General features: G+C 44.3%; 1 protein-coding gene across 1 annotated transcript in view; it reads right to left on the bottom strand.

Moving 5' to 3' along the window:
* SLC30A5 (solute carrier family 30 member 5) overlaps positions 1-25,299 on the bottom strand; it is a 302,331-nt gene that overhangs the window by 184,842 nt on the left and 92,190 nt on the right. Inside the window, exon 9 of the mRNA XM_069223076.1 lies at positions 5,821-6,109. Within this exon, the coding sequence (XP_069079177.1) occupies positions 5,821-6,109 (289 nt within the window). The remainder of the gene's footprint in view (positions 1-5,820; positions 6,110-25,299) is intronic.

The following is a 25,299-nucleotide window of genomic DNA, read 5'->3' as shown; positions in this document are numbered from 1 at the left end:
CGACAGACACATTCATGTCAGGCCTGTTCTCAGAACGCAACAAGTTTTGTTATAGAAACACCACACAGGCCAAAAGAGGTTAGAGAGGATATTGCAGCAAGAGAATCCATCTTATGCTGTGTGCAACTTCGTCGCAGGATGCTGATTTTGGCCATATCTTCCCAGCCAACTGGTAGAACTGCCAAGCAGACCAACAGACAAGGCCCTGGCCTATTTCTCAGGTATGGGGTGGGTGCTCCTTCCATAAGGCTGGTACCGGCATATGAGGCTAATACTGCTATGCTCTCATGTAGAGAATAGGGTGTAGGTAGGAATTCTTAGACACATGATCATTCCAGGATGGAAGGACTGTTTATCTGTTTCTCTCTAATGGGCACTGTTATCACTGTGTCAGGTTTCATCCTCCTAATAATCGCAGCTCATGTATTTTATCGTAGAATGCAGTCATTTCAATAAATACATTGAAACTTGTCCTGCATCTCTATGCCTGTCTTTGAATGTGTGAGAACATTTGAATGTGTGAGAGAAAAGGGCACGGTCTGTCGATCACTACTTCCCTAACGAGTCAGACTGTACTGGGTTTAGGCTATCACAAATCACCTTTACTCTTCAGGTTTTGGTGAGGTGCTGCTAGCTGGCCGGAACGGGTTAGGCTGACAGCTTCTAACCAGCGAGGGACTGACTCAGTCACCCACACGTGGTGGCACTGCTGCTCAAAACCTAGCAGTCTTGTCTCCAAGGTAAGAGTCCTATAACACCCTGATGCACTCTGTCACCATGGATCCAACTGTGCTCCCAAATCAGATTTCAGATAGCTGGGACTTCCCCAGCATTACTTAGTCCCCCCCCCCACCCAGGGGGGCCGCCACTCCTTTATCAAAGGCCACGCCACGTCTGGCTAGTGTGGCACTGACCTCAACTCAGTAGGTGCAAGTTCAGGACTGGACCCCAACCTTGGATAAGGAGCAGAGGTCAGGTAATTTTCAACCAATGTTTTGTTACAAGATTATCAAGGCATAGGCTCTCCGTTAATGCTTCTGCCTCTTCGATGCCCTGAGGCCTGACTCAGCTCAGACTCAGACTTCATACATGACCTACAGAATGTTCCACATGTCTAGGACTTGGAGGCGGACAATGTGTTGCCCGATCACTACACGGGTAATATATTGTATTTAAAAGCACCAAAAAGCAAGGTCTTGAAACCTTACTAAGTAAGGATTAGGATTTTCCAGTAGAACCTTTGACTGAGGAAAGGTACGAGTTTGCTTTAGTAGTACATAGAGGTATTGAAAATGCAGTTGCAAAGCGTGGAAACTAAGGCTAATCTGTTTACAGAAATTCTGCATCCTGCCCTTTAACCTCAGAGCCTTTGGTACCTATCAATGAAGCCATGACAGACACATGACTGCAGTATAACCGATGCCTTGCTAGGCACTGTCATTAAGTCAGGCCATGGCTAGGCGCAACAGGCCTGCTCCATGGACCCAGCCCTCTTGACTCAGCACCCAACAATAGAAAGTCTTGTAGTGTAGGTTTTGTCCAGAAAAGTAAGCCCGAATGACTTTCCTACAGCACACCAGATAGAGAATTAAAGCACTTTAATTTGCTTGGCAAGAGGGCGTTGTCCTCCGCCAGTGTGGCATTGAGATCTCACAATGTGGTCTTCCTGTAAGGCAGATGCACTCATGCCGACTGGGATATGGGAAGAGAGATTCTGACTGCCTTTCCTCAGTAGTTTCGAAACATCTCTGCACAAACAGTCCACCATGAGTAGGACACAGTAAAATGCATTTACTGGACTGGGCCCCACAGAGTTGTGTAGGCTGTGGTATGGGCACTGATGTGGTGATTCATCCTCATGCTTGGATGCATGCCATAGGTTTATCCTTCATCAATATGCCTTTTGATGGCTCCAGGCTGTTTGGAGACAAGTTGGATTCAGCTTTGGAGCATTTTGAACACAGCCATGCTTCAGGTCTGCTCCTTGGGATAACTCTACCTGGCACCCTCTGGAGGTCCAGGGTTTACTCCAAGGCATAGCTTACTGCTAGAGGCCACCATCTTAGCCTTTGCATCAGCCCGTCCAGCACTTTCAAGGCTCCAGGGAGTGTGCTGGGGGCAGAAAATGGGGCCACCAACAACCTTTAGAGTCCTTATCTTCCTATTTCCCTGCCAAGAAATTCTAATTCCCTCTTCGGAAGTCATCTACATCCAGTGGGGGGCAGAATATATGTTTATTTGCCCAACATGCAAACAGTTGCCTCAGTCCTTGAGTCCTGTGTTTTGTCACTTCCCATTCTCTTCTCGTACTGTCAACCCCCACTACAGTTCCCCTTGTTTTCGCTCAGACCTCCGCAGAACATGCCTCCATCCTTGCCAAGAGCTTTAGTAATTGCTGGCAATGAGGCACCAGCGAGAATCCAAGGGAAGTAGAGGGGCAGCAGGTGCTACTCTAATTACTTCTTGCTGCCCAAAGAGGACATTGGGCTCAGATCGATTACGGACTATTGTTTTTTTAACACTTTCCTTCGGAAAATCATATTCATGGTGATGACCTAGGTCCTCTTCACTCTGGACCCAGGGACTGGATTTTCTCATTGGACTTGTAGAATCAGTACTTTAATGGACCTGTCCTGCAGGTGCAAAGGTGTTTCCTCTGCTTTGTTGTGGGACAGGAGCACTTTCAGTTCAATGTCCTCCCATCCAGAGCTCACAGTGGTGACCAATGCATCAGCTTTGAGCTAGTTAGGGTAGCTAGATGAGGTGGAGATCAGAGGACTATGGTCTCTCCTGGAGCAGAGGCACCACTTTAATCTTCTGGAGCTGGTTGCCATCTGGCTTGCTCTCCAGGCCTTTCTTCCTTCCATCAAGGGCAACACAGACGTTTTGATAGACAACACAATGGCTATGCGGTAATGCAAATAACAGGGCGGTGTGGGGGTTACGTGTGGTGGTCCAGGATGCGCCAAGGCTGTGGAGCTGGCTGGATCTTCTAGGAATATCCTTGGCTGTCAACCATATAGTAGGGCTCCTAAAATCCAGTATGCCTGTGCTCAACTAGTGCCATCAAGTTGCCCACAAGTGGAGTATGCATCAGGAGGCAGTTTCAGGCATATTCGCTCAGTGGGACGTGCTTTAGGTAGATCTTTTTGCTACCTCAGAGGATGCTTATTGTCGAGCATATTGAGCTCTAGATTTTGCACCTCAGAGTTAACTGGGGAACATGCTTTGTCTTCCAAGGTACTCTGGTTTCCTTTACATGTTCCCACATCCACAGCTGCCTACCTGGGTTCTGAAGAAGGTTGGGAGGGACTCAGATCGGATCATTTTGATAGCCCTGGCATGGGCATGTAGGATCTGGTACCACATCCAGAGTATCTGCCACCTGCTCAGTCTACCTATTCAGGCAGACCTGCTCTCTCAACAAGAAGGCAGAGTTTTACACCCAAACCTCCTAATCTACACCTTCATGCGTGGAGATTGAACCAACTGAGAGGACGTGATTGGCCTGCGGAGATGGTGTATGTTATTTAGGCTACACGCTAGCCTGCCACAAAGTAAGTCTATCTTGGGCACTGGAGAAAGTCTGGTGCCTGGTGACAGGACCATTCGATCGAACCTCTTAAGGTGAAGCTCCCTGATGTTCTTCTGTTTGTCTTGTCTTTGTTATTTGTGCACGCTCTTGGCCTTTCTACATTTACCTGATCAACCTTCTCTATTAAAGTCACTGGTTGTGATGTTTTTTTTTTCTTAAAGGGCTTACATGGTTCCTCCTTCGCCATTTGTTTTGGCGCAGACGGACCTTAACTGTTTTTTATCTTTTTAACGTGCACGTCTTTGAGCCATTATACAGCTGTTCTTTGAGGTCACTGCCCCTTTAAACTGTTTTCCTTATCGTGATTATATCTATTTGCCTTGCAATGATCCGCAGTAAGAGTCAGTGCAACCACCAGATACCACCTTTTATCCAGGCAACCTGTTTCTTCGGTCTCTGGCATAATTTCTGACAGATGGCGCCTTTACATATGAGGCAGTCCATCATGCTACTTGATTTATTCTCTCCATCACAAGCCTCTGAGAAGAAGAACAGGATGCACCAGTTGGACTCCAAGAGAGACCTTAGTTTTTTTTATCAGTCCGACTTAGAAACTCTGAGTGGATGACCAACTCTTTGAAGGTTTGCAGCTGTTAAGAAGTATAAAAATGTTCTTTATTCTGATGGATCATTCTTTTCACAAAAATGTACTATGCCTGGGACAAAAGGGAGCATTAGAGCTCACCTTATCTCACCAAGAGGTAAAGCCGCTACTACGGCTTTGGCAAGGGGTGTTCCGTGGCTGGATAAGTGCCAGGTGGATACATGAGTATCCGTCCACACTTTCAGAAGGCATTACTGCCTTGACTATCATGGTCCTGCAGGGAGAGCTATTCTGTCCACTCGGTCCTGCAGGATGTCCTGATATGAGGTCCACTTCCCGGACCCTCCACCTTTAGGAGGTAATGCTTTGATATGGTTACAAAAGATTAGAAATCTACACTTAGAAGTATCCATCAAAAGTACAAGTCACTTAAATTCGGTCATGCTCTTTCTAGTGGATATTTTATCTAACTGCAGGTTCCTCGTTGTCCACTCTCCATAGCCCCATTCTATGGGGTCAACTTCCAGGGGTTAATAAGGTTCCATGTTAGAATTTGCACACTGACACGGTTCTCAAACTGTTTCGAATCCTTCACATCTGAAGAAATAGAATGCTTTTATTGTACTCTGATGTCAGGGTGCAGGGATAGCACCTTTATACAGCTCTGCACCATCATTTCTTTTAGAGGTTAGGACAAGGCTGCTGAAAAGTCTGGTGCCTCTATTGATGTGTGGTGTCTTGGAGAATTTAAAGGGTGGGTTTCTGTGGTTAGATAGGAATGTCTACGAAAAAGAGCATTGTAGAATGTGCAACTGATGTTGATTTGGCAGCCTGGCTAACTGCCAAACAGGAGATAACGATGTAGCGGAAAAAGATGTTCCCTCTATTCAGGCTAGGAAACTGTGGTCAACCATGGCCATGGAAATGCTTACTTTTGATCATAAAAAAGAGTAGCAAATTTTTAATAGCATAGGGACCTTTAACAGAACATTTGTAAAGTAGCATGCCATCACTATTTTACCCCTTATCCAAGAACACACCAAGCACTGAATTTGTATTGGGATCTCTGCCACTTTAAACAGCCATAGAAAAATATATTATGAAACCACTTGGTGGTGTGAACAGTGGTTAGTCTAAAGTACATGTCTGCACCATTATTTGAGATGTACTTTCCAGAGGACTTAGAAAATTTTCGAACGCTGTACGTTCTATCCTGGGAGGTGCTGGAGATGCTGTGGGTGAAGGGGATCCAGCTGTATATCAATTCTGTGCAATGTCAACACTATTGTATGGCACCTGTTTAAAACGGTATTTGGATTCTGTTCTGTGGAACTGGTAAAACTCAATAAAGTATTACTGGGCAATAAAATAGCTTTCAAATCTCCTCCAAAACAGAGGAATAGATGTGTTAATGTTCCTATTTTAACTGGCAAAGGGTATGTAATTCCCTTTGCAAAACAAATTGTAAATACACGCTGTTTGAAATTCCCAAGAGACAATGTGCTAACAATGGCAAGTCAGATATGATCAAGTGAGGTCTTCCACTTGGAAAAAAGAAAGATGACACCTGCTTAAAAACATATGTGAATTATAGTCAGCTATAGTCCTTTTGTGGAGTTTTCCCATAACATACAAGTAGAAATGAACATGCATGATCTTGTAAAGAGAGAAAAATGCTTACACAAAATGAAGAAAATGGCACTCACTACCACGCCTCCAGACAACACATGCTCAGTGGTCTCTTGGTGTGCTGGCTTGTTCATTGCACGTAGTTGATCTGTTAAAGGGTGGGTCCAAAAGTTTCCGAGGAGGAGTGCGCTGGTGAAAATAAGAAATGATCCATACCGGGCACATTTGGAAGCTTCCATCTTGACAGAGCATATTGACTCTACGTAGAAGTCCAAGATCATAACTGAGAAAATCACAGTTGTAAAGGGCATGATTAGGGCAGACCAGGATTCTACTTTACTCTAGAGGATGAACAGAAATAAGATATATCAAAATTGATAAAGTTGTTAAAATATATTGTTAAGCAGAGATATCGGAAATCATATGTTTTATAATGCATTGCACACAAAACGAAATTGCGTCATAATGGACAGCGAGTAGATTTGTGAAACCTCATGATGGCTGCTTATTATCTGATTACCAATTTAGAATTACTAATAAATAAACAAAACCTTTCCACATTTAGCTTTATAGACATACTAAGAACTTTTTTCCTCTTCCCCCCATGTTTGGCAACCCAGACAGCAAACTGTTTTACTGATGGGCAATGCTCAGTATACACTGGAAACAGAAAGCTGAAAAGTAATGTGGAACAAAAAAGTGCACCCTGTACTGAAGACAGCCTTACTCCAAGTTCAAGAAACATGTGGCTAAGGATATAAAGCATGACAGAGGGAAAGTGGTGAATATGTGTGGAAAGTGCTATGCATACGATTATTTATATTTATATTTCCTACATGATGCAAGTGTTGAAAGTCATTAATTGCCCTATCCAATCATATTGAGAATTAGGGCTTTTACCCTGGAGCAATACCTGAGGCATGGATAATCAACAATTACTGAAATCTTGAGGAGGGATCAAGAATGCTTAGTACCAGATACCCGCTCACCATAAAGTTATGCGATCTGTAACTTAAACAAGCATTTGCAATGCAATAGCTATCGCATTTTCGTGAGTTAGAGCTACTGGCGTTGGAAATGCCTACTTGGACTCATAATTGAGTCCTTTCCTGCCACATAATTTCAGTGACCCTGCATATAACTAAAGCACTTTCATTTACCTTCTTCCTCTAGCTGCAGCAAAAAAATGACAATGTTGCCATTTAACATCCTATCTTAAATGTGGCATGATCATTACAGTAGAATACCACTTTCACCACCCCACCATCGGAGTTGTTGTCTGGCTAACACAATGCCCCAACCCCCCCAAAAAAACAACACAAGACCGCCACGGAGGTGTAACGAGAGGAATAAACTAGAAGGATCACCCACACACATGGGGAGAATTTCCTTGTTGAACATGTATTTGGAGAATTTCCACCAGTTCTACTTGCACGTCCATTCAGAATCTCAAAAAAACACAATCACTGTTCCATGGATGTCATTTATCAAATGCTTACTCTGTCTTGACAGTTGCCACTCCAACCACTGCCCTCACTCCATCTCTGGAACCGAGGCTGCCACCTTTCTCAGAGAACTATACTGTACCCTTGTTTATGTTTTGAGAATACAGAAATGCCCGAGGAGATACTTCCATAAGATTTTAGGAACGTACTCTATTTTTTAACATGCCAATTCTGTTTACGAACAATGTTGTGACCCTTTAAGTAATTTAATAGTACCCTTGAAATTTAGTTGTGGAATATTCGGATGCAGGTTTACCTTTCAAATGGAAACAGTAGTGGCTTTTGCCACTGTCTGTGTCACTGAAACACGATTCAGTGTCTTTTATGTAAAGGGCAGCATAATAAGTGCGTTTTGAGTGTCTGTGTTGGAGGTTTTTTTTTTGGTGGGATCAGCACACAATATTTCTGCCTATGATTTGAAATTGTGTCTCAAATCTGAAACGAGACAGATTTAATCCCCCATGTTTATCTGCAAGCAAATTTCCAAATACATCGAGGACATTGTGCACATAAATGGAATATCTCTATCCTGCATGGAAAAAACTCATTCATGATAAAAGCTCATTTTATATAGTGCAATGGTACTTTTTTTTGCATCCCATTTTGCACTGTACCCATTACGAAGCAATATGATTCTTGTTTAATTTCTGTATTTTCCACCCTTTGCTCTTATTCTAGTCATTGGACAGCAAATAAAAGGTATGGTATGTAGGCACTAATGTTGGTACCCACCCCTGCGATGTTGTTAGAGGTCAAAGGGCATTTATCACTTCCGCTTCCCCTGGTATTTTGGTAAATAAACGTCCTTGTGCACAAGTAGCGGCACCCATATGGATCTACGTTTTTGGACGCATGTTTAAGAGAGAGGTTTAAAAAAATGCACTTAAGCGATTGAAAACAAGCATTAGTCGCAGGAGTTTTAACCAAGGCTAAACGCTGTGCACACAAGTACCTAGGTCCCTGCAGCTTCACGCACGTTCAGACAAAAAAATCATCTTTCAGAAATAAGCTGCGCAATTACGAAGCCAGTTTATAGTGTGGCAGCGACCAACGTGCTCCAGAGATCATTTCAAACTGTAACCCATTAGTACTAATTCTATCCTCATGCGTGGCGTGCACTCAACTCCCTTGTTGCATACTGAACCATTTGCGGATCCCAGGGCACGGCAAGCTCTGGCTGTTTATTAATTTTAAGGCAGACACTGGGTTTTCAACTTCGATCTGCGCCCACCGCCACCCACACCAGTTCCAGCACAGTTCCTGCAAAACATGCAACCCCACTGAACGTGAAACCCTGCTAATGTCGAAAAACAACTCCATAGCTAAGAAACTTGCGGCATACTAAAGCAACAAACTTTCATTACCTCAACAAAACAGTACTAGGATATTTTCAAGAAAAAGCACGCAAGCTTCCAAGTCTGGAAAAGGCTGAGAGAAGCCCAAGTTAAATGAGAATATCTCATATCGAGTTCGCGCTACATGAAACTTCAAAGCGCCATGGAGCACAAAGGGGACAGACAAAAGAAACAAGCATTTGCAATACAATGGGTCTCGCATTTGCCGGAGTTAGAGCTACTGGAGGTGTAAATTCATAACTGGACTTTTCTTGCCACAAAATTGGACAACCCTGCCTCATAATTTAGTCTTTTCCTGCCACATAATTCCAGTGGCCATACATAAAACTAAGGCAGTTCCAGTTACCTTCTTCCTGTATCTGCAGCCAAAAATGAAAACATTGCCATTTAGCATCCTAATTTAAATCTGCCATGCTAATTCCAAAAGAATAACACTTTCACCACCCCACTATCAGAGTTGCTGGCTGGCTAACACAATTTCCAAAAAAACAAACACAAGACAGCCACGGAGGAGTAATGAGAGAAATAAACTAGAAGGCTCATCAACATATATCCAGAGTTTTCAAACAGTCATAGTGTAATAAGGATGTTAAATTGACCTGAATCATGGTCATAACTGCAATAAGGAGAGATTAATAAAACATATACACTTATCGCATAAACCCAATAAAAACCTTTATCAGAAATACATTTGTGGCATCAAACTGAAATTCTCAGAACAGCCCCTACAGGATACAACAATGAAAATAGCATCTGTAAAAAACATGGTCATGTAACCATATAGTTAACCCCTAGAGGACGTTACACATGAAAAGAAAATTACCAAAAGTAATACAGTGTAACCATATATTTAGCTCCCAGAGGGCATAGTGCATTACACATTTTCAGGGTTAGCAGGCCTACTGCAATGATATTACAAACAAGACCCTTAAAACACAAATAACACTCAGCTGTAAAACAAAAGTTCCAGCCATGAGAGAGGTTAAAAAGACACAATGGTGAGAGGGGTAATTATTCCCCCACTAACCTAGTGTGGGGACCTAGGGATGAGCTAGACAGAAACAGCAGGTTGTGGTGAATGTTTTGAAGGTGGTCCCATTGTCCTAGGACCACCACAGGCTGTTATGAGCAAAAATGTTGTGAAAAAGAATGCCTGCAAAGCATTATGGGTCAAGTTTTACTGAGTATAGTGAATATTGTAGTATCAGCTCTCCCCCTGTACCGGGAGAGCTGCGTTGCGGATTTCTGTGTTTTTTCTAAAGCATTGATCAATTATATGTGTTGAGCGCAAAGGAGAGAGCCAAAAAATTGACTCTGATTAGGTAACAGTGACCAGCGCTCCAATACCGTCGATGGAGTTTGCCCTGTTGGCACTGTGAGGGCAATGGCTGCCATGGAGCACAAAGGGTAGAGACAAAAGAAAAAAGTAGTTCACCCACGCTAAAGTATATCGGCAATCAGGCAATTATATATGTAACAGGGTCAGTCTGTAAGGCGGAAACAAACACCAACTCCGGGACAAACGTAAAGCATTTACCAACTAAATCAAGAAATTTTGGAAAGGCTGGGGCAAGAACAAATAAAAAAGTGATGGGCGTGCGATGGGCGTGGTTAAAGCCCACAGAATAGATTAAAAAATGTCAAAAAGAGCAGCACTTGCTATACTCAATCTACAAAGGTACTTCTATATTATATGAACACTTATTTGTAGACCCTACCATGGATTTCCAGGAAGAACAAAGACTGCACACAGATCAAGTCAAATATATGAAGACCATATAAAATGAATTGAGCATATGAATTAATGTAATAATATTTTCACACATTTGTGAAATTCTGAATTGCCTGCTGCTTTGTCTGTCACGCTGCATTGTTATGTGACTCCTCCTTAGTATCCATTTGTATTTAGCGACATGCTCCAGTGGTTGCTATTAAGTGAACCATTGTTTCATGGCAACCTCCCAACATAATACAGACAAACTGTTATCACACAGTTATCAGAGTCATCATTCATATCTGTTTACATTGAGTCGAGCCATTATGGGCGACTATTAAAACCTCTAAATACTATGTGATTAAATCAGTATTGAGGGATCCCAGTGGCAACAGGGGTGGAGGAATGGGGGAAGAGATCAAAGAAATAGCGAACAAGGCTAAAGTCAAGATACATAGTACACCTAGATACTAAAACACCAGGAGGCAAACAAAGCAGAAGAATTATATGTACATTTATAGAGTTACTTTGGGGTGAGAGAGTGGGGCAAGAGATCAAAGAAACAGCTAACAAGGCTAGAGTCGAGATACATAGTATACCTAGATACTAAAATACCAGGAGGATTAAACAAAGCAGAAAAACTTTAAGTACATTTATAGAATTACCTTCCCAAGCTCTCAGTTTCAGGAGATCAGCTATTGAGATCATAAGTAGGGTAAAGATATATTAGAAGGATATTCATTGAACCAAGTTTCTTGTTAGACATTGGATTTGTTTGATATTAACTTAGGCACAGACTCAAGAGGAGTTGATGCTGCAAATATATATATAAATATATATATATATATATATATATATATATATATATTAATTAAAATGTCACTTACCCAGTGTACATCTGTTCGTGGCATGTTCTGCTGCAGATTCATATGCTGTGCATATGGATTCCGACATCTAGTATTGGGCTCGGAGTGTTACAAGTTGTTTTTCTTTGAAGAAGTCTTTTCGAGTCACGAGATCGAGTGACTCCTCCTCTTTGGTTCCATTGCGCATGGGCATCGACTCCGTTGTTAGATTGTTTTCCCGTGAGAGGGTAAAGGAAGGAGTGATAGAGTATATAGGTATAAAGTAAGAGATATCGATGCAAATGTAAATGTATATACAACTGTAGTACCTTAAACGACTACAGGCTTCCGGGGAGGAGGGAGGGTGCATGTGAATCTGCAGCAGAACATGCCACGAACAGATGTACACTGGGTGAGTGACATTTTCTGTTCGATGGCATGTGTAGCTGCAGATACACATGCTGTGCATAGACTACAAAGCAGTTTGTCCTCCCAAAAAATAGCAGTGGTTAGCCTGTAGGAGTTGAAGTTGTGTAAAATAATGTGCTTAGGACAGTATGACCTACTGCGGCTTGTTATTGTGATAATACGTCTACACAGTAGTGTAGAGTGAATGTATGTGATGTTGACCATGTAGCTGCTTTTCATATTTCAGATATTGGTATATTCCCTAAGAAAGCCATTGTCACACCTTTCTTTCTTGTAGAATGTGCTTTGGGAGTAACTAAAAGCTGTCTTTTTGCTTTGATATAGCATGTTTGGATGCACCTCACAATCCATCTTGCTCAACCTTCTTTTGATATAGGATTACCTATATGTGTTTTTTGGAAAGCTACAAATAGTTGTTTAGTCTTTCTAAATGGATTAGTTCTGTCTATATAGTACATTAAAGCTCTTTTGATGTCCAATGTATGTAGAGTTCTTTCTGCCACAGAATCTGGCTGTGGAAAGAAGACCGGCAGTTCCACAGTTTGATTAATATGAAATGGTGATATGACTTTTGGTAGAAATTTTGGATTTGTTCTCAGTACAACTTTATGTTTGTGTACTTGGAAGAAAGGTTCCTCAAGAGTAAAAGCTTGTATTTCACTTACTCTTCGTAAAGAAGTAATTGCTACTACGAAGGCAACTTTCCATGTTACAAATTGCAGTTGACATGAGTGCATTGGCACAAATGGTGGACCCATAAGACTTGTAAGCACTATATTTAGATTCCACGATGGAACTGCTAAGTTAGATTTTTCTAAATGAAGTAAATAACATACAATATCTTGTATTGATGCTGTAAGAGGGTCTATATCTTTAGATTGAAAGTAATATTCAAATCTTTTCCATTTGTTTGCATAGCACTGTCTAGTAGTGGGAGCACTGTCTAGTAGTGGGTTTTCTTGCTTGTTTAATAACTTCCATACATTCTGATGGGAGTTGTAAATATCCAAACTGTATGATTTCAAGAACCAAATTGCTAGATTGAGTGCTTTGGGATTTGGATGTCTAATCTGACCTCTGTTTTGTGTCAACAGATCTGGTCTGCATGGAAGTTTGGAATGTGGTACTACCAATAGATCTAGTAATGTTGTGTACCATGGCTGACGTGCTCATGTTGGTGCTATGAGTATCATGTTGAGTGAGGTTTGATGCAACTTGTTGACTAGAAACGGAAGGAGTGGGAGAGGGGGGAAAAGTGTACGCAAATATCCCTGACCAATTGATCCATAGAGCATTGCCCTTGGATAGGGGATGTGGGTGTCTGGATGCGGAGTTTTGGCATTTTGTGTTTTCGTTTGTTGCGAACAGGTCTATGTTTGGCGTTCCCCACTTTTTAAAGTACTTTTGAAGTACTTGAAATGGATCTCCCATTCGTGAGTTTGTTGGTGATTCCTGCTGAGGATGTCTGCCAAATGATTGTGTATCCCTGGGATGTACTGTGCTAATAGATGAATTTGGTTGTGGATTGCCCATTTCCAAATTTTTTGGGCTAGAAGGGACAGTAGGGATGAATGTGTCCCTCCCAATTTGTTGAGATAATACATGGTTGTCATGTTGTCTGCTTTTATAAGAATATTCTTCTGCGTAAGAAGAGGTTGAAAAGCTTAGAGTGCCAGAAATACCGCTAATAACTCCAAGTGGTTTATATGTAGCTGTTTCTGTTTGACATCCCATTGTCCTTGAATGTTGTGATTGTTTAGGTGAGCTCCCCAACCTATCATTGATGCATTTGTTGTAATTATGGTCTGGGCCACAGGGTCCTGAAATGACCGCCCTTTGTTTAGATTGGTAGAATTCCACCACTGAAGGGACATATATGTTCGGCAGTCCATCAACACTAGATCTTGGAGTTGACCGTGTGCTTGTGACCATTGCTGTGCAAGGCACTTTTGTAAGGGCCGCACGTTTAATCTTGAATGTGGAACAATTGCACTGCAAGCTGCCATCATTCCTAGGATTTTCATGACATATCTTACAGTGTATTGTTGATTTGGGTGTATTTGTGGAATTAGGTTTTGAAAAGCTTGTATCCTTTGTGTGTTTGGATATGCTAGAGCTTGTTGAGTATTTAGTACTGCACCTAAGTACGGTTGTATTTGTGCTGGTTTGAGGTGTGATTTTTGGTGGTTTATTGAGAAACCTAATGTGTGTAAGGTTTGTATTACATAACGTGTATGATCTTGGCATTGTGTACGACTGCTTGATTTTATTAGCTCATCGTTTAGATATGGAAAGACACGTATATGTTGTCTTCTTAGGTAAGCTGTCACTACTGCCAAGCACTTTGTGAATACTCTTGGCGCTGTTGTTATTCCGAAGGTTAGCACTTTGAATTGGTAGTATTTTGCCTTAATGACAAACCTGAGGTATTTTCTGTGGGCAGGATGGATGGGTATGTGAAAATACGCATCCTTGAGGTCTAAGGCGGTCATGAAATCTTGTTTTTGTAGTAGTGGGATGAAATCCTGTAAACTTACCATGTGAAAATGTTCTGACAGGATGTAAAGATTGAGGGGCCTGCGGTCTAATATTGGCCTGGGGATGCCATCTTTCTTTGGAATTGGAAAGTATAGTGAATAAGCTCCTGTTCCTATCTGAGACTGTGGAACTAACTCTATTGCTTGTTTGAGAGATAGAGATTGGACCTCTTCTTGTAACAGAATTGTGTGTTCTGTGGTTAGTTTGTGAAACCTTGGTGGAATATTTGGAGGAGTGTTTATCAATTCTAGGCAATAACCATTGTGGATAATTGATAGCACCCAGTTGTCTGTGGTAATATTTTGCCAATGTGTGTGGAACTGTTGTAGTCTTCCCCCCACAGGAGAGGTGTGGAGTGGAAGGGAGTGAGGAAAGTCACTGTTTTGGGTGTGTTGCAGGCTGCTTAGAGGTCTGAAATCGTCCTCTATTTCTGGAGTATTGTCCTCTGTATGTGCCTCTAAAATTACCACGTTGGTACTGTGTTTGGTAGGCTGGTTTTGTTTGAGAGGTTGATGCCTCTGAGGGCTGTGGTTTGAAACCACCTCGAAACTGAGGTTTATGAAATGACCCCCTATATGGTGTAGAATAGAGTGCACCCATTGCTTTTGTTTGTCGGAGTCTTTTCGTAGTTTCTCGATTACTGGGTCTACTTCTGGGCCAAAAAGATGTTTTTTGTCGAAAGGCATGTTTAATACAGCCTGCTGTATTTCCGGTTTGAATCCAGAAGACTGGAGCCATGCATGTCTACGTATAGTGACTGCTGTGTTGGCACTCCTAGCAGCGGTGTCTGCTGCATCTAGGGATGATCTTATTTGGTTGTTTGCGATGGCTTGCCCCTCCTCCACTACTTGTTGAGCCCTTTTTTGGTGATCTTTGGGGAGATGCTGTATTATATCTTGCATCTCGTCCCAATGGGCTCTGTCATAATGAGCTAGTAGTGCTTGTGAGTTCGCTATCCTCCACTGGTTTGCTGCTTGGGAGGCAACTCTTTTCCCCGCAGCATCAAATTCCCTGCTTTCCTTATCAGGAGGGGGTGCATCTCCTGAGGACTGACAATTTGCCCTCTTCCTGGCAGCACTGACTACAACAGAATCAGGTGGTACCTGATGGGTGATATAATCAGGGTCAGATGGTGCAGGTTTGTATTTCTTTTCTATTCTAGGTGTTATAATGCGTGCCTTTACTGGTTTCTTTAAAATCTGATCTGCATGTTTTACCATGCCTGGGAGCATTGGGAGGCATTGGTACCTAGAATTAATTGAATGAAAAATCCTCTTCTAGTGGCTCTGTATGCATGGTAAATCCATGATAGGCTGCAGCCCTAGCTATGACCTGGTTATATATAGTACTATACTCGGGTGGTGATGGTTTAGAGGGGTAGCTGTCTGGATCATTGCTTGGGATGAGATCAGGGTCATAAAGATCCTATGGATCCGTAGTGTCTTGTTGTGAATCATATGAATGAGTGGGCAAATGCATTGGTGTAGGGCTGGTGGGAGGAGAGGTAGGTAGGTGTGGAGAATGAGGAGAAGACTGAGGAGATAGTGGTTTCTCCTTCTGTTTTGGCACTTTAGCTGGAGGCTGCATAGTGTCCAATTCCTACTGAAATGCTAGCTTCCTCTTTGTTTTTAAAGGAGGTGCTGTGAGAATTCTCCCGTTTCTTTATGGATGTGGATCCTGGATTGCCTTTCATCCATAATTTGCAGTATTGGTTCTACCTCTAACTCCTCTTCAGACGTTTTGTGGCTTTCTTCAAATCTTTTCGAAAGTCCATGTTCCTCTGTACATATGTGTGTTTTTTCGGGATCGAAAAAGATGAGGGCGAGGAAGGTTTTGGCTCCGAAACAGGTTTTCTTATCTTCGACTCCGAAAATTGGTGTTTACCGGAGTATGAAACTGAGCTTTTTGTTGTTTTTGAGGTTTTTGGAGGACTGGCCTTTTTCGGTGCCGAACTGGGGGGTCGGTCACCGAAGGCTTTTTTTCAGGCCGAGCCATGGCCTTCCGGCAGTGGCGTACCCAAGGCCTTTTGTTATTTATTTTATGAGGGTGCAGGGGCAGACGTACTCACATGTTGTCCGGCTGTGACTGATCTGTCTTCCTCTGATTCCTGCTCCAACTCCGAATCTCAGACTGAGACTGCTGTCTGCATTAATTCTTCCTCTTCTACGTCGAAATGTTCCCCGCTCTTCAACGCCATTTCGAGCCTTCTTGCTCATCTGTCTCTTAAAGTATTTTTCGGAAGGATCGACAGGCCTCACAGTTTTCCTCCCGAAGGGCGAACAAAGTTGTTTCCCGGCAGTACTGCTGTGTCGATGGAAGATTATTAACCCGATCAATACGATACAGTCTAAATGAAAGTTTTTCGAATCAAAATCTCAGAGCGAGAAGGAAACACGTCCGAACCCGACGGCGGAAAGAAAACAATCTACCAACCCATGCCCATGCACAATGAAACTTGTAACACTCCGTGCCCAACACTAGATGTCGGAATCCATATGCACAGCATGTGTATCTGCAGCTACACATGCCATTGAACATATATACACACATATCCAACCGGCAGTTGCCAGTAGGCAGTTACAGTTAGAACAATGTTTTAATAGAAAAAGTGTTTTCTGACTTGCCTATATCTTTGGCATCATTTGACGAATCTTCATGACATTTTCCCAAAAAAAGGGGCCCAGTGATTCTTGTTGCACACGGGAAGTTTCGGGCGATCCGCCAAGCAGGGGCCGAGAAAAAGGGGGCTAAAAAAACACTGTTTCCCTTGTTAATTTCATAGGACCTGTCAACAACATGTTTACAGCCTGAAATTCAAAATGAAAGTGGCATAAGGGGTCAGGATGAATGTACTTTGACCCCAGGGGTGTGATACAGGTGTGTTTTAGGGGCAAAACATAGGTTCATAAGTGCTCTGGCACTTTTCAGTTTCTCCTACAGCAACTCGATCTACAGCAATGACCTCTGCTTCTCCTCCTCTGCTTCCACCCTGTCCATAATATCTGAGTCACCCTCCCAGTTGCACTGAGTGTTTGCCCCACTATCTACAGCCTTCACTCAGACTATTATTGCTTTCTTCCCTCCCCACAGCTCACACTGCATTACATCAGACCCTATCTTTAAACCCCATCTCAGATATACTCTAGACCCTATCACATAAAGTCTATTCTTTTTGGTTTCTCCTTCCATTTGCCAGCCTATCATGTAACACCTGTTCTCACTGCCGCTTGCACTAGTAGGTGATTGGTAACATCTACCCCCTTTCCATTACTGTATTTTATCTGGCCTCTAAAAGGCACTTGTCTGTCAATTCTCACCAAATATACCAGACTTCGCCTACCTTTCCACCTCCATCTTTTACAAGTTTGAAGAGTCTTTCCTGCCTGAATATGGCAGAGTGAATTCCAGGGGTGAATACGTGCTATCTGAAGAAATGTATCTTTACAAATTTATAGACCATTTGGAAAGGCAACAAAACCAAACAATGCTCCCACTTTCCTTATCACAACACTATACAACCACAGAAGTGACTCACATGAATTTTCCTTAAGGAGAAATAATCCCTGAATTGGACGTAATGGGGCTACGGTATCTGTTTAATAAGTGACATGACCTGTATAATGACTATCACTGTCCTTTATGTGGCCATAGACTTCTTGTATGATAGACTACTTGGAATTGTATTAATTTCTTCAGCTAAAGGCGGTGTAAGGAAATGCCTCCTTGGCATGGTTACCCCCTGACTTTTTGCCTTTGCTGATGCTATGTTTTGAATTGAAAGTGTGCTGAGGCCTGCTAACCAGGCCCCAGCACCAGTGTTCTTTCCCTAACCTGTACTTTTGTATCCACAATTGGCACACCCTGGCATCCAGATAAGTCCCTTGTAAATGGTACCCCTGGTACCAAGGGCCCTGATGCCAAGGAAGGTCTCTAAGGGCTGCAGCATGTCTTATGCCACCCTGGAGACCCCTCACTCAGCACAGACACACTGCTTGCCAGCTTGTGTGTGCTGGGGAGAACAAAACGAGTAAGTCGACATGGCACTCCCCTCAGGGTGCCATGCCAGCCTCTCACTGCCTATGCAGATATAGATAAGTCACCCCTCTAGTAGGCCTTACAGCCCTAAGGCAGGGTGCACTATACCATAGGTGAGGGCACCAGTGCATGAGCACTGTGCCCCTACAGTGTCTAAACAATACCTTAGACATTGTAAGTGCAGGGTAGCCATAAGAGTATATGGTCTGGGAGTCTGTTTTACACGAACTCCACAGCACCATAATGGCTACACTGAAAACTGGGAAGTTTGGTATCAAACTTCTCAGCACAATAAATGCACACTGATGCCAGTGTACATTTTATTGTAAAATACACCCCAGAGGGCACCTTAGAGGTGCCCCCTGAAACCTTAACCGACTATCTGTGTAGGCTGACTGGTTCCAGCAGCCTGCCACAACCGAGACATGTTGCTGGCCCCATGGGGAGAGTGCCTTTGTCACTCTGAGGCCAGTAACAAAGCCTGCACTGGGTGGAGATGCTAACACCTCCCCCAGGCAGGAGCTGTCACACCTGGCGGTGAGCCTCAAAGGCTCACCCCTTTGTGCCAGCACCGCAGGACACTCCAGCTAGTGGAGTTGCCCGCGCCCTCCGGCCACGGCCCCCACTTTTGGCGGCAAGGCCAGAGAAAATAATGAGAATAACAAGGAGGAGTCACTGGCCAGTCAGGACAGCCCCTAAGGTGTCCTGAGCTGAAGTGACTCTAACTTTTAGAAATCCTCCATCTTGCAGATGGAGGATTCCCCAATAGGATTAGGGATGTGACCCCCTCCCCTTGGGAGGAGGCACAAAGAGGGTGTACCCACCCTCAGGGCTAATAGCCATTGGAAAAGACCTAAACACGCCCTTAAATTTAGTATTTAAGGGCTCCCCTGAACCTAAGAATTTAGATTCCTGAAACTACAAGAAGAAGAAGACTGCCGAGCTGAAAAACCCCTGCAGAGGAAGAACAGAAGACACCAACTGCTTTGGCCCCAGACTTACCGGCCGGTCTCCTGCCTTCCAAAGAAACCTGCTCCAGCGACGCTTTCCAAGGGACCAGCGACCTCTGAATCCTCTGAGGACTGCCCTGCTTCAAGAAAGACAAGAAACTCCCGAGGACAGCGGCACTGCTCCAAAAGAACTGCAACTTTGTTTCAAGGAGCAGAAGCGTGAGACTTGCAACACTGCACCCGGCGACCCCGACTCGACTGGTGGAGAACCAACACCTCAGGGAGGACCCTCCGGCGACTCCGAGTCCGTGAGTAACCAAAGTTGTCCCCCCTGAGCCCCCACAGCGACGCCTGCAGAGGGAATCCCGAGGCTCCCCCTGACCGCGACTACCTGAACTCCATTTCCCGACGGCTGGAAAAGACCCTGCACCCGCAGCCCCCAGCACCTAAAGGAACGGAACTCCTGTGCAGGAGTGACCCCCAGGAGGCCCTCTCCCTTGTCCAGGTGGTGGCTACCCCGAGGAGCCCCCCCCTTGCCTGCCTGCAACGCTGAAGAGATCCCTTGGTCTCTCATTGATTTACATTGAAAACCCGACGCTTGTTTCTACACTGCACCCGGCCGCCCCAGTGCCGCTGAGGGTGTACTTTTTGTGTGAACTTGTGTCCCCCCCGGTGCCCTACAAAACCCCCCTGGTCTGCCCTCCGAAGACGCGGGTACTTACCTGCTGGCAGACCGGAACCGGGGCACCCCCTTCTCTCCATTGAAGCCTATGTGTTTTGGGCACCTCTTTGACCTCTGCACCTGACCGGCCCTGAGCTGCTGGTGTGGTAACTTTGGGGTCGCTCTGAACCCCCAACGGTGGGCTACCTTGGACCCAAACCTGAGACTTGTAAGTGATTTACTTACCTGACAAAACTAACAAAAACTTACCTCCCCCAGGAACTGTGAAAATTGCACTGTGTCCACTTTTAAAACAGCTTATTGTGTTTTGTGTAAAAAGTATACATGCTAATGTAATGATTCAAAGTTCCTAAAGTACTTACCTGCAATACCTTTCAAATGAGATATTACATGTAGAATTTGAACCTGTGGTTCTTAAAATAAACTAAGAAAAGATATTTTTCTATAACAAAACCTATTGGCTGGATTTGTCTCTGAGTGTGTGTTCCTCATTTATTGCCTGTGTGTATGTACAACAAATGCTTAACACTACTCCTTTGATAAGCCTACTGTTCGATCACACTACCACAAAATAGAGCATTAGTATTATCTCTTTTTGCCACCCTCTTACCTCTAAGGGGAACCCTTGGACTCTGTGCATGCTATTCCTTACTTTGAAATAGCACATACAGAGCCAACTTCCTACATTGGTGGATCAGCGGTGGGGTACAAGACTTTGCATTTGCTGGACTACTCAGCCAATACCTGATCACACGACAAATTCCAAAAATTGTCATTAGAAATTGATTTTTACTATTTGAAATTTTTCTAAATTCTTAAAAGTCCTGCTAGGGCCTTGTGTTAGTCCCTGTTAGCATTTCCTTTTAGAGTTTAAAAGTTTGGTAAAAGTTTGAATTAGATCCTAGAACTAGTTTTAGTTTCTTAAAAAGTATTCCAACTTTTAGAAGCATAATGTCTAATACAGATGTGAATGTGGTGGAACTCGACACCACACCTTACCTCCATCTACAGATGAGAGAGCTAAGGTCACTCTGTAAACTAAAGGAAATAGCAATGGGCTCCAGACCTTCCAAACTACAGCTCCAGGAGCTGTTGGCAGAGTTTGAAAGAGCCAACCCCTCTGAGGATGGCAACACAGAGGATGAGTATAATGACTTGGAGGGTGATTCCCCCCCACCAGTCCTATCTAGGGAGGACAGGGCCTCTCAAGCCCTGACTCCACAAATCATAGTCAGAGATGCTGGTTCCATCACAGGAGGGACCAACATCTCTGAAATCACTGAGGATAACTCCAGTGAAGAGGACATCCAGTTAGCCAGGATGGCCAAAAGATTGGCTTTGGAAAGACAGATCCTAGCCATAGAAAGGGAAAGACAAGAGATGGGCCTGGGACCCATCAATGGTGGCAGCAACATAAATAGGGTCAGCGATTCTCCTGACATGTTGAAAATCCCTAAAGGGATTGTAACTAAATATGAAGATGGTGATGACATCACCAAATGGTTCACAGCTTTTGAGAGGGCTTGTGTAACCAGAAAAGTGAACAAATCTCACTGGGGTGCTCTCCTTTGGGAAATGTTCACAGGAAAGTGTAGGGATAGATTCCTCACACTCTCTGGAAAAGATGCAGAATCTTATGACCTAATGAAGGGTACCCTGATTGAGGGCTTTGGATTCTCCACTGAGGAGTATAGGATTAGATTCAGGGGGGCTCAAAAATCCTCGAGCCAGACCTGGGTTGACTTTGTAGACTACTCAGTAAAAACACTAGATGGTTGGATTCAAGGCAGTGGTGTAAGTAATTATGATGGGCTGTACAATTTATTTGTGAAAGAACACCTGTTAAGTAATTGTTTCAATGACAAACTGCATCAGCATCTGGTAGACCTAGGACCAATTTCTCCCCAAGAATTAGGAAAGAAGGCGGACCATTGGGTCAAGACTAGGGTGTCCAAAACTTCCACAGGGGGTGACCAAAAGAAAGGGGTCACAAAACCTCCCCAGGGGAAGAGTGGTGAGACAGCCAAAAACAAAAATAGTAAAGAGTCTTCTACAGGCCCCCAAAAACCTGCACAGGAGGGTGGGCCCAGAGCCTCTTCACAAAACAATTCTGGGTACAAGGGTAAAAACTTTGATCCCAAAAAGGCCTGGTGTCGTAGCTGTAGTCAGTCTGGACACCAAACTGGAGACAAGGCCTGTCCCAAGAAAGATACCACTTCTAACTCCAATCCAGCTAAAACTGGAATGGCCAGTCTCCAAGTGGGATCAACAATGTGCCCAGAGCAAATCAGGTGTCACACTGAAGCTACATTAGTCTCTGAGGGTGGGGTGGATTTAGCCACACTGGCTGCCTGGCCCCCTAACATGCAAAAATACAGGAAGCAGCTCTTAATTAATGGGACAAGTGTAGAGGGCCTGAGGGATACAGGTGCCAGTGTCACTATGGTGACAGAGAAGCTGGTTTCCCCTGGTCAATACCTGGCTGGACAAACTTATCCAGTCACCAACGCTGACAATCAGACTAAAGTACATCCCATGGCTATGGTAACTTTAGAGTGGGGAGGGTTCAATGGCCTGAAACAGGTGGTGGTCTCCTCAAATATCCCAGTAGACTGTTTGCTTGGAAATGACCTGGAGTCCTCAGCATGGGCAGAGGTAGAACTGAAAACCCATGCAGCCATGCTGGGTATCCCTGAACTGGTGTGTGTCAAGACAAGGGCACAGTGCAAGGCACAGGGTGAAAAAGTAGAGCTGGAGTCTGGAAGAAAGGCCCAGCCTACCAAGAGAAAAGGAAAGTCAGCTGGGAAACCAGCTGCAACACAACAAGAAAAAGAGAACCTCTCTTCTCAGGAAGAAGTTCTGCCCTCTGAGGGAACTGAGCCTATGGAACTGGAACCTTATCAGGTTGAGCTCTTGGGCCCAGGGGGACCCTCAAGGGAAGAGTTGTGTAAGGGACAAGAAACCTGTCCCTCTCTTGAAGGCCTTAGGCAGCAAGCTGCTGAAGAGTCCAAAGGCAAGAAAAATGGAACACATAGGGTCTATTGGGAAGATGGACTCCTGTACACTGAGGCAAGAGATCCCAAACCTGGTGCCACTAGGAGAGTGGTAGTGCCTCAGAGTTTCAGAGAGTTTATTCTGACCTTAGCCCATGATATTCCCCTTGCTGGGCATTTGGGATTAGTCAACCACTTCTACTGGCCCAATATGTCCCAGAAGGTTAAGGAGTTTTGCCTCTCCTGCCCCACCTGTCAAGCCAGTGGTAAGACAGGTGGGCATCCAAAGGCCCCCCTCATTCCACTTCCAGTGGTGGGGGTCCCCTTTGAAAGAGTGGGTGTGGACATAGTGGGTCCACTTGAACCTCCCACAGCCTCAGGAAATATGTACATCCTAGTAGTAGTGGATCATGCTACTAGGTATCCTGAAGCTATTCCCCTTAGGTCGACTACTGCCCCTGCAGTAGCCAAGGCCCTCATTGGTATCTTTACCAGAGTGGGTTTCTCTAAGGAGGTGGTTTCTGACAGAGGTACCAACTTCATGTCAGCATGCCTAAAACACATGTGGAATGAGTGTGGAGTGACTTATAAGTTCACTACACCATATTATCCACAAACTAATGGCCTTGTTGAGAGATTCAACAAGACATTAAAGGGCATGATCATGGGACTCCCAGAAAAACTCAAAAGGAGATGGGATGTCCTCCTGCCATGTCTGCTTTTCGCTTACAGAGAGGTGCCTCAGAAGGGAGTAGGGTTCTCACCCTTTGAACTTCTGTTTGGCCACCCTGTAAGGGGACCACTTGCTCTTGTTAAAGAAGGCTGGGAGAGACCTCTTCATGAGCCTAAACAAGACATAGTGGACTATGTACTTGGCCTTCGCTCAAGAATGGCAGAGTACATGGAAAAGGCAAGTAAAAACCTTGAGGCCAGCCAACAGCTCCAGAAGTTTTGGTATGACCAAAAGGCTGCAATGGTTGAATTTCAACCAGGGCAGAAAGTATGGGTTTTGGAGCCTGTGGCTCCCAGGGCACTTCAGGACAGATGGAGTGGCCCTTACCCAATCCTGGAAAAGAAGAGTCAGGTCACCTACCTGGTGGACCTAGGCACAAGCAGGAGCCCCAAGAGGGTGATCCATGTAAACCGCCTAAAACTCTTCCATGATAGGGCTGATGTGAATCTGTTGATGGTAACAGATGAGGAGCAGGAAGCTGAGAGTGAGCCTCTCCCTGATCTCCTCTCATCAGACCCTAAAGATGGCTCAGTGGATGGAGTGATCTATTCAGACACCCTCTCTGGCCAACAGCAAGCTGACTGTAGGAAGGTCCTACAACAGTTTGCTGAGCTCTTTTCCCTAACCCCTGGTCAGACACACCTGTGTACCCATGATGTGGACACAGGAGACAGCATGCCTGTCAAAAACAAAATCTTCAGACAGTCTGATCAAGTTAAGGAAAGCATTAAGGTGGAAGTCCACAAGATGCTGGAATTGGGAGTAATTGAGTACTCTGACAGCCCCTGGGCTAGCCCAGTGGTCTTAGTCCCCAAACCTCACACCAAAGAAGGAAAGAGAGAGATGAGGTTTTGTGTGGACTACAGAGGTCTTAATTCTGTCACCAAGACAGATGCCCATCCCATTCCTAGAGCTGACGAGCTGATTGACAAATTAGGTGCTGCCAAATTCTTAAGTACCTTTGACTTAACAGCAGAGTACTGGCAAATCAAAATGGCACCTGGAGCAAAAGAGAAAACAGCATTCTCCACACCTGATGGGCATTATCAGTTTACTGTTATGCCCTTTGGTTTAAAGAATGCCCCTGCCACCTTCCAAAGGTTGGTGAATCAAGTCCTTGCTGGGTTGGAATCCTTTAGTGCAGCTTATCTTGATGATATTGCTGTCTTTAGCTCCACCTGGCAGGATCACTTGGTCCACCTGAAGAAGGTTTTGAAGGCTCTGCAATCAGCAGGCCTCTCTATCAAGGCATCCAAATGCCAGATAGGGCAGGGAACTGTGGTTTACTTGGGACACCTTGTAGGTGGAGGCCAAGTTCAGCCACTCCAGCCTAAGATCCAGACTATTCTGGACTGGGCAGCTCCAAAAACCCAGACTCAAGTCAGGGCATTCCTTGGCTTGACTGGGTACTATAGGAGGTTTGTGAAGGGATATGGATCCATTGTGACAGCCCTCACAGAACTCACCTCCAAGAAAATGTCCAAGAAAGTAAACTGGACTGTAGAATGCCAACAGGCCTTTGACACCCTGAAACAAGCTATGTGCACAGCACCAGTTCTAAAAGCTCCAGATTACTCCAAGCAATTCATTGTGCAAACAGATGCCTCTGAACATGGGATAGGGGCAGTTTTGTCCCAAACAAATGATGATGGCCTTGACCAGCCTGTTGCTTTCATTAGCAGGAGGTTACTCCCCAGGGAGCAGCGTTGGAGTGCCATTGAGAAGGAGGCCTTTGCTGTGGTTTGGTCCCTG

Source organism: Pleurodeles waltl, chromosome 1_1, assembly GCF_031143425.1.
Source record: "Pleurodeles waltl isolate 20211129_DDA chromosome 1_1, aPleWal1.hap1.20221129, whole genome shotgun sequence".
Taxonomy (NCBI): Eukaryota; Metazoa; Chordata; class Amphibia; order Caudata; family Salamandridae; genus Pleurodeles; species Pleurodeles waltl.
This window is presented reverse-complemented; position numbering and strand designations above follow the sequence as displayed.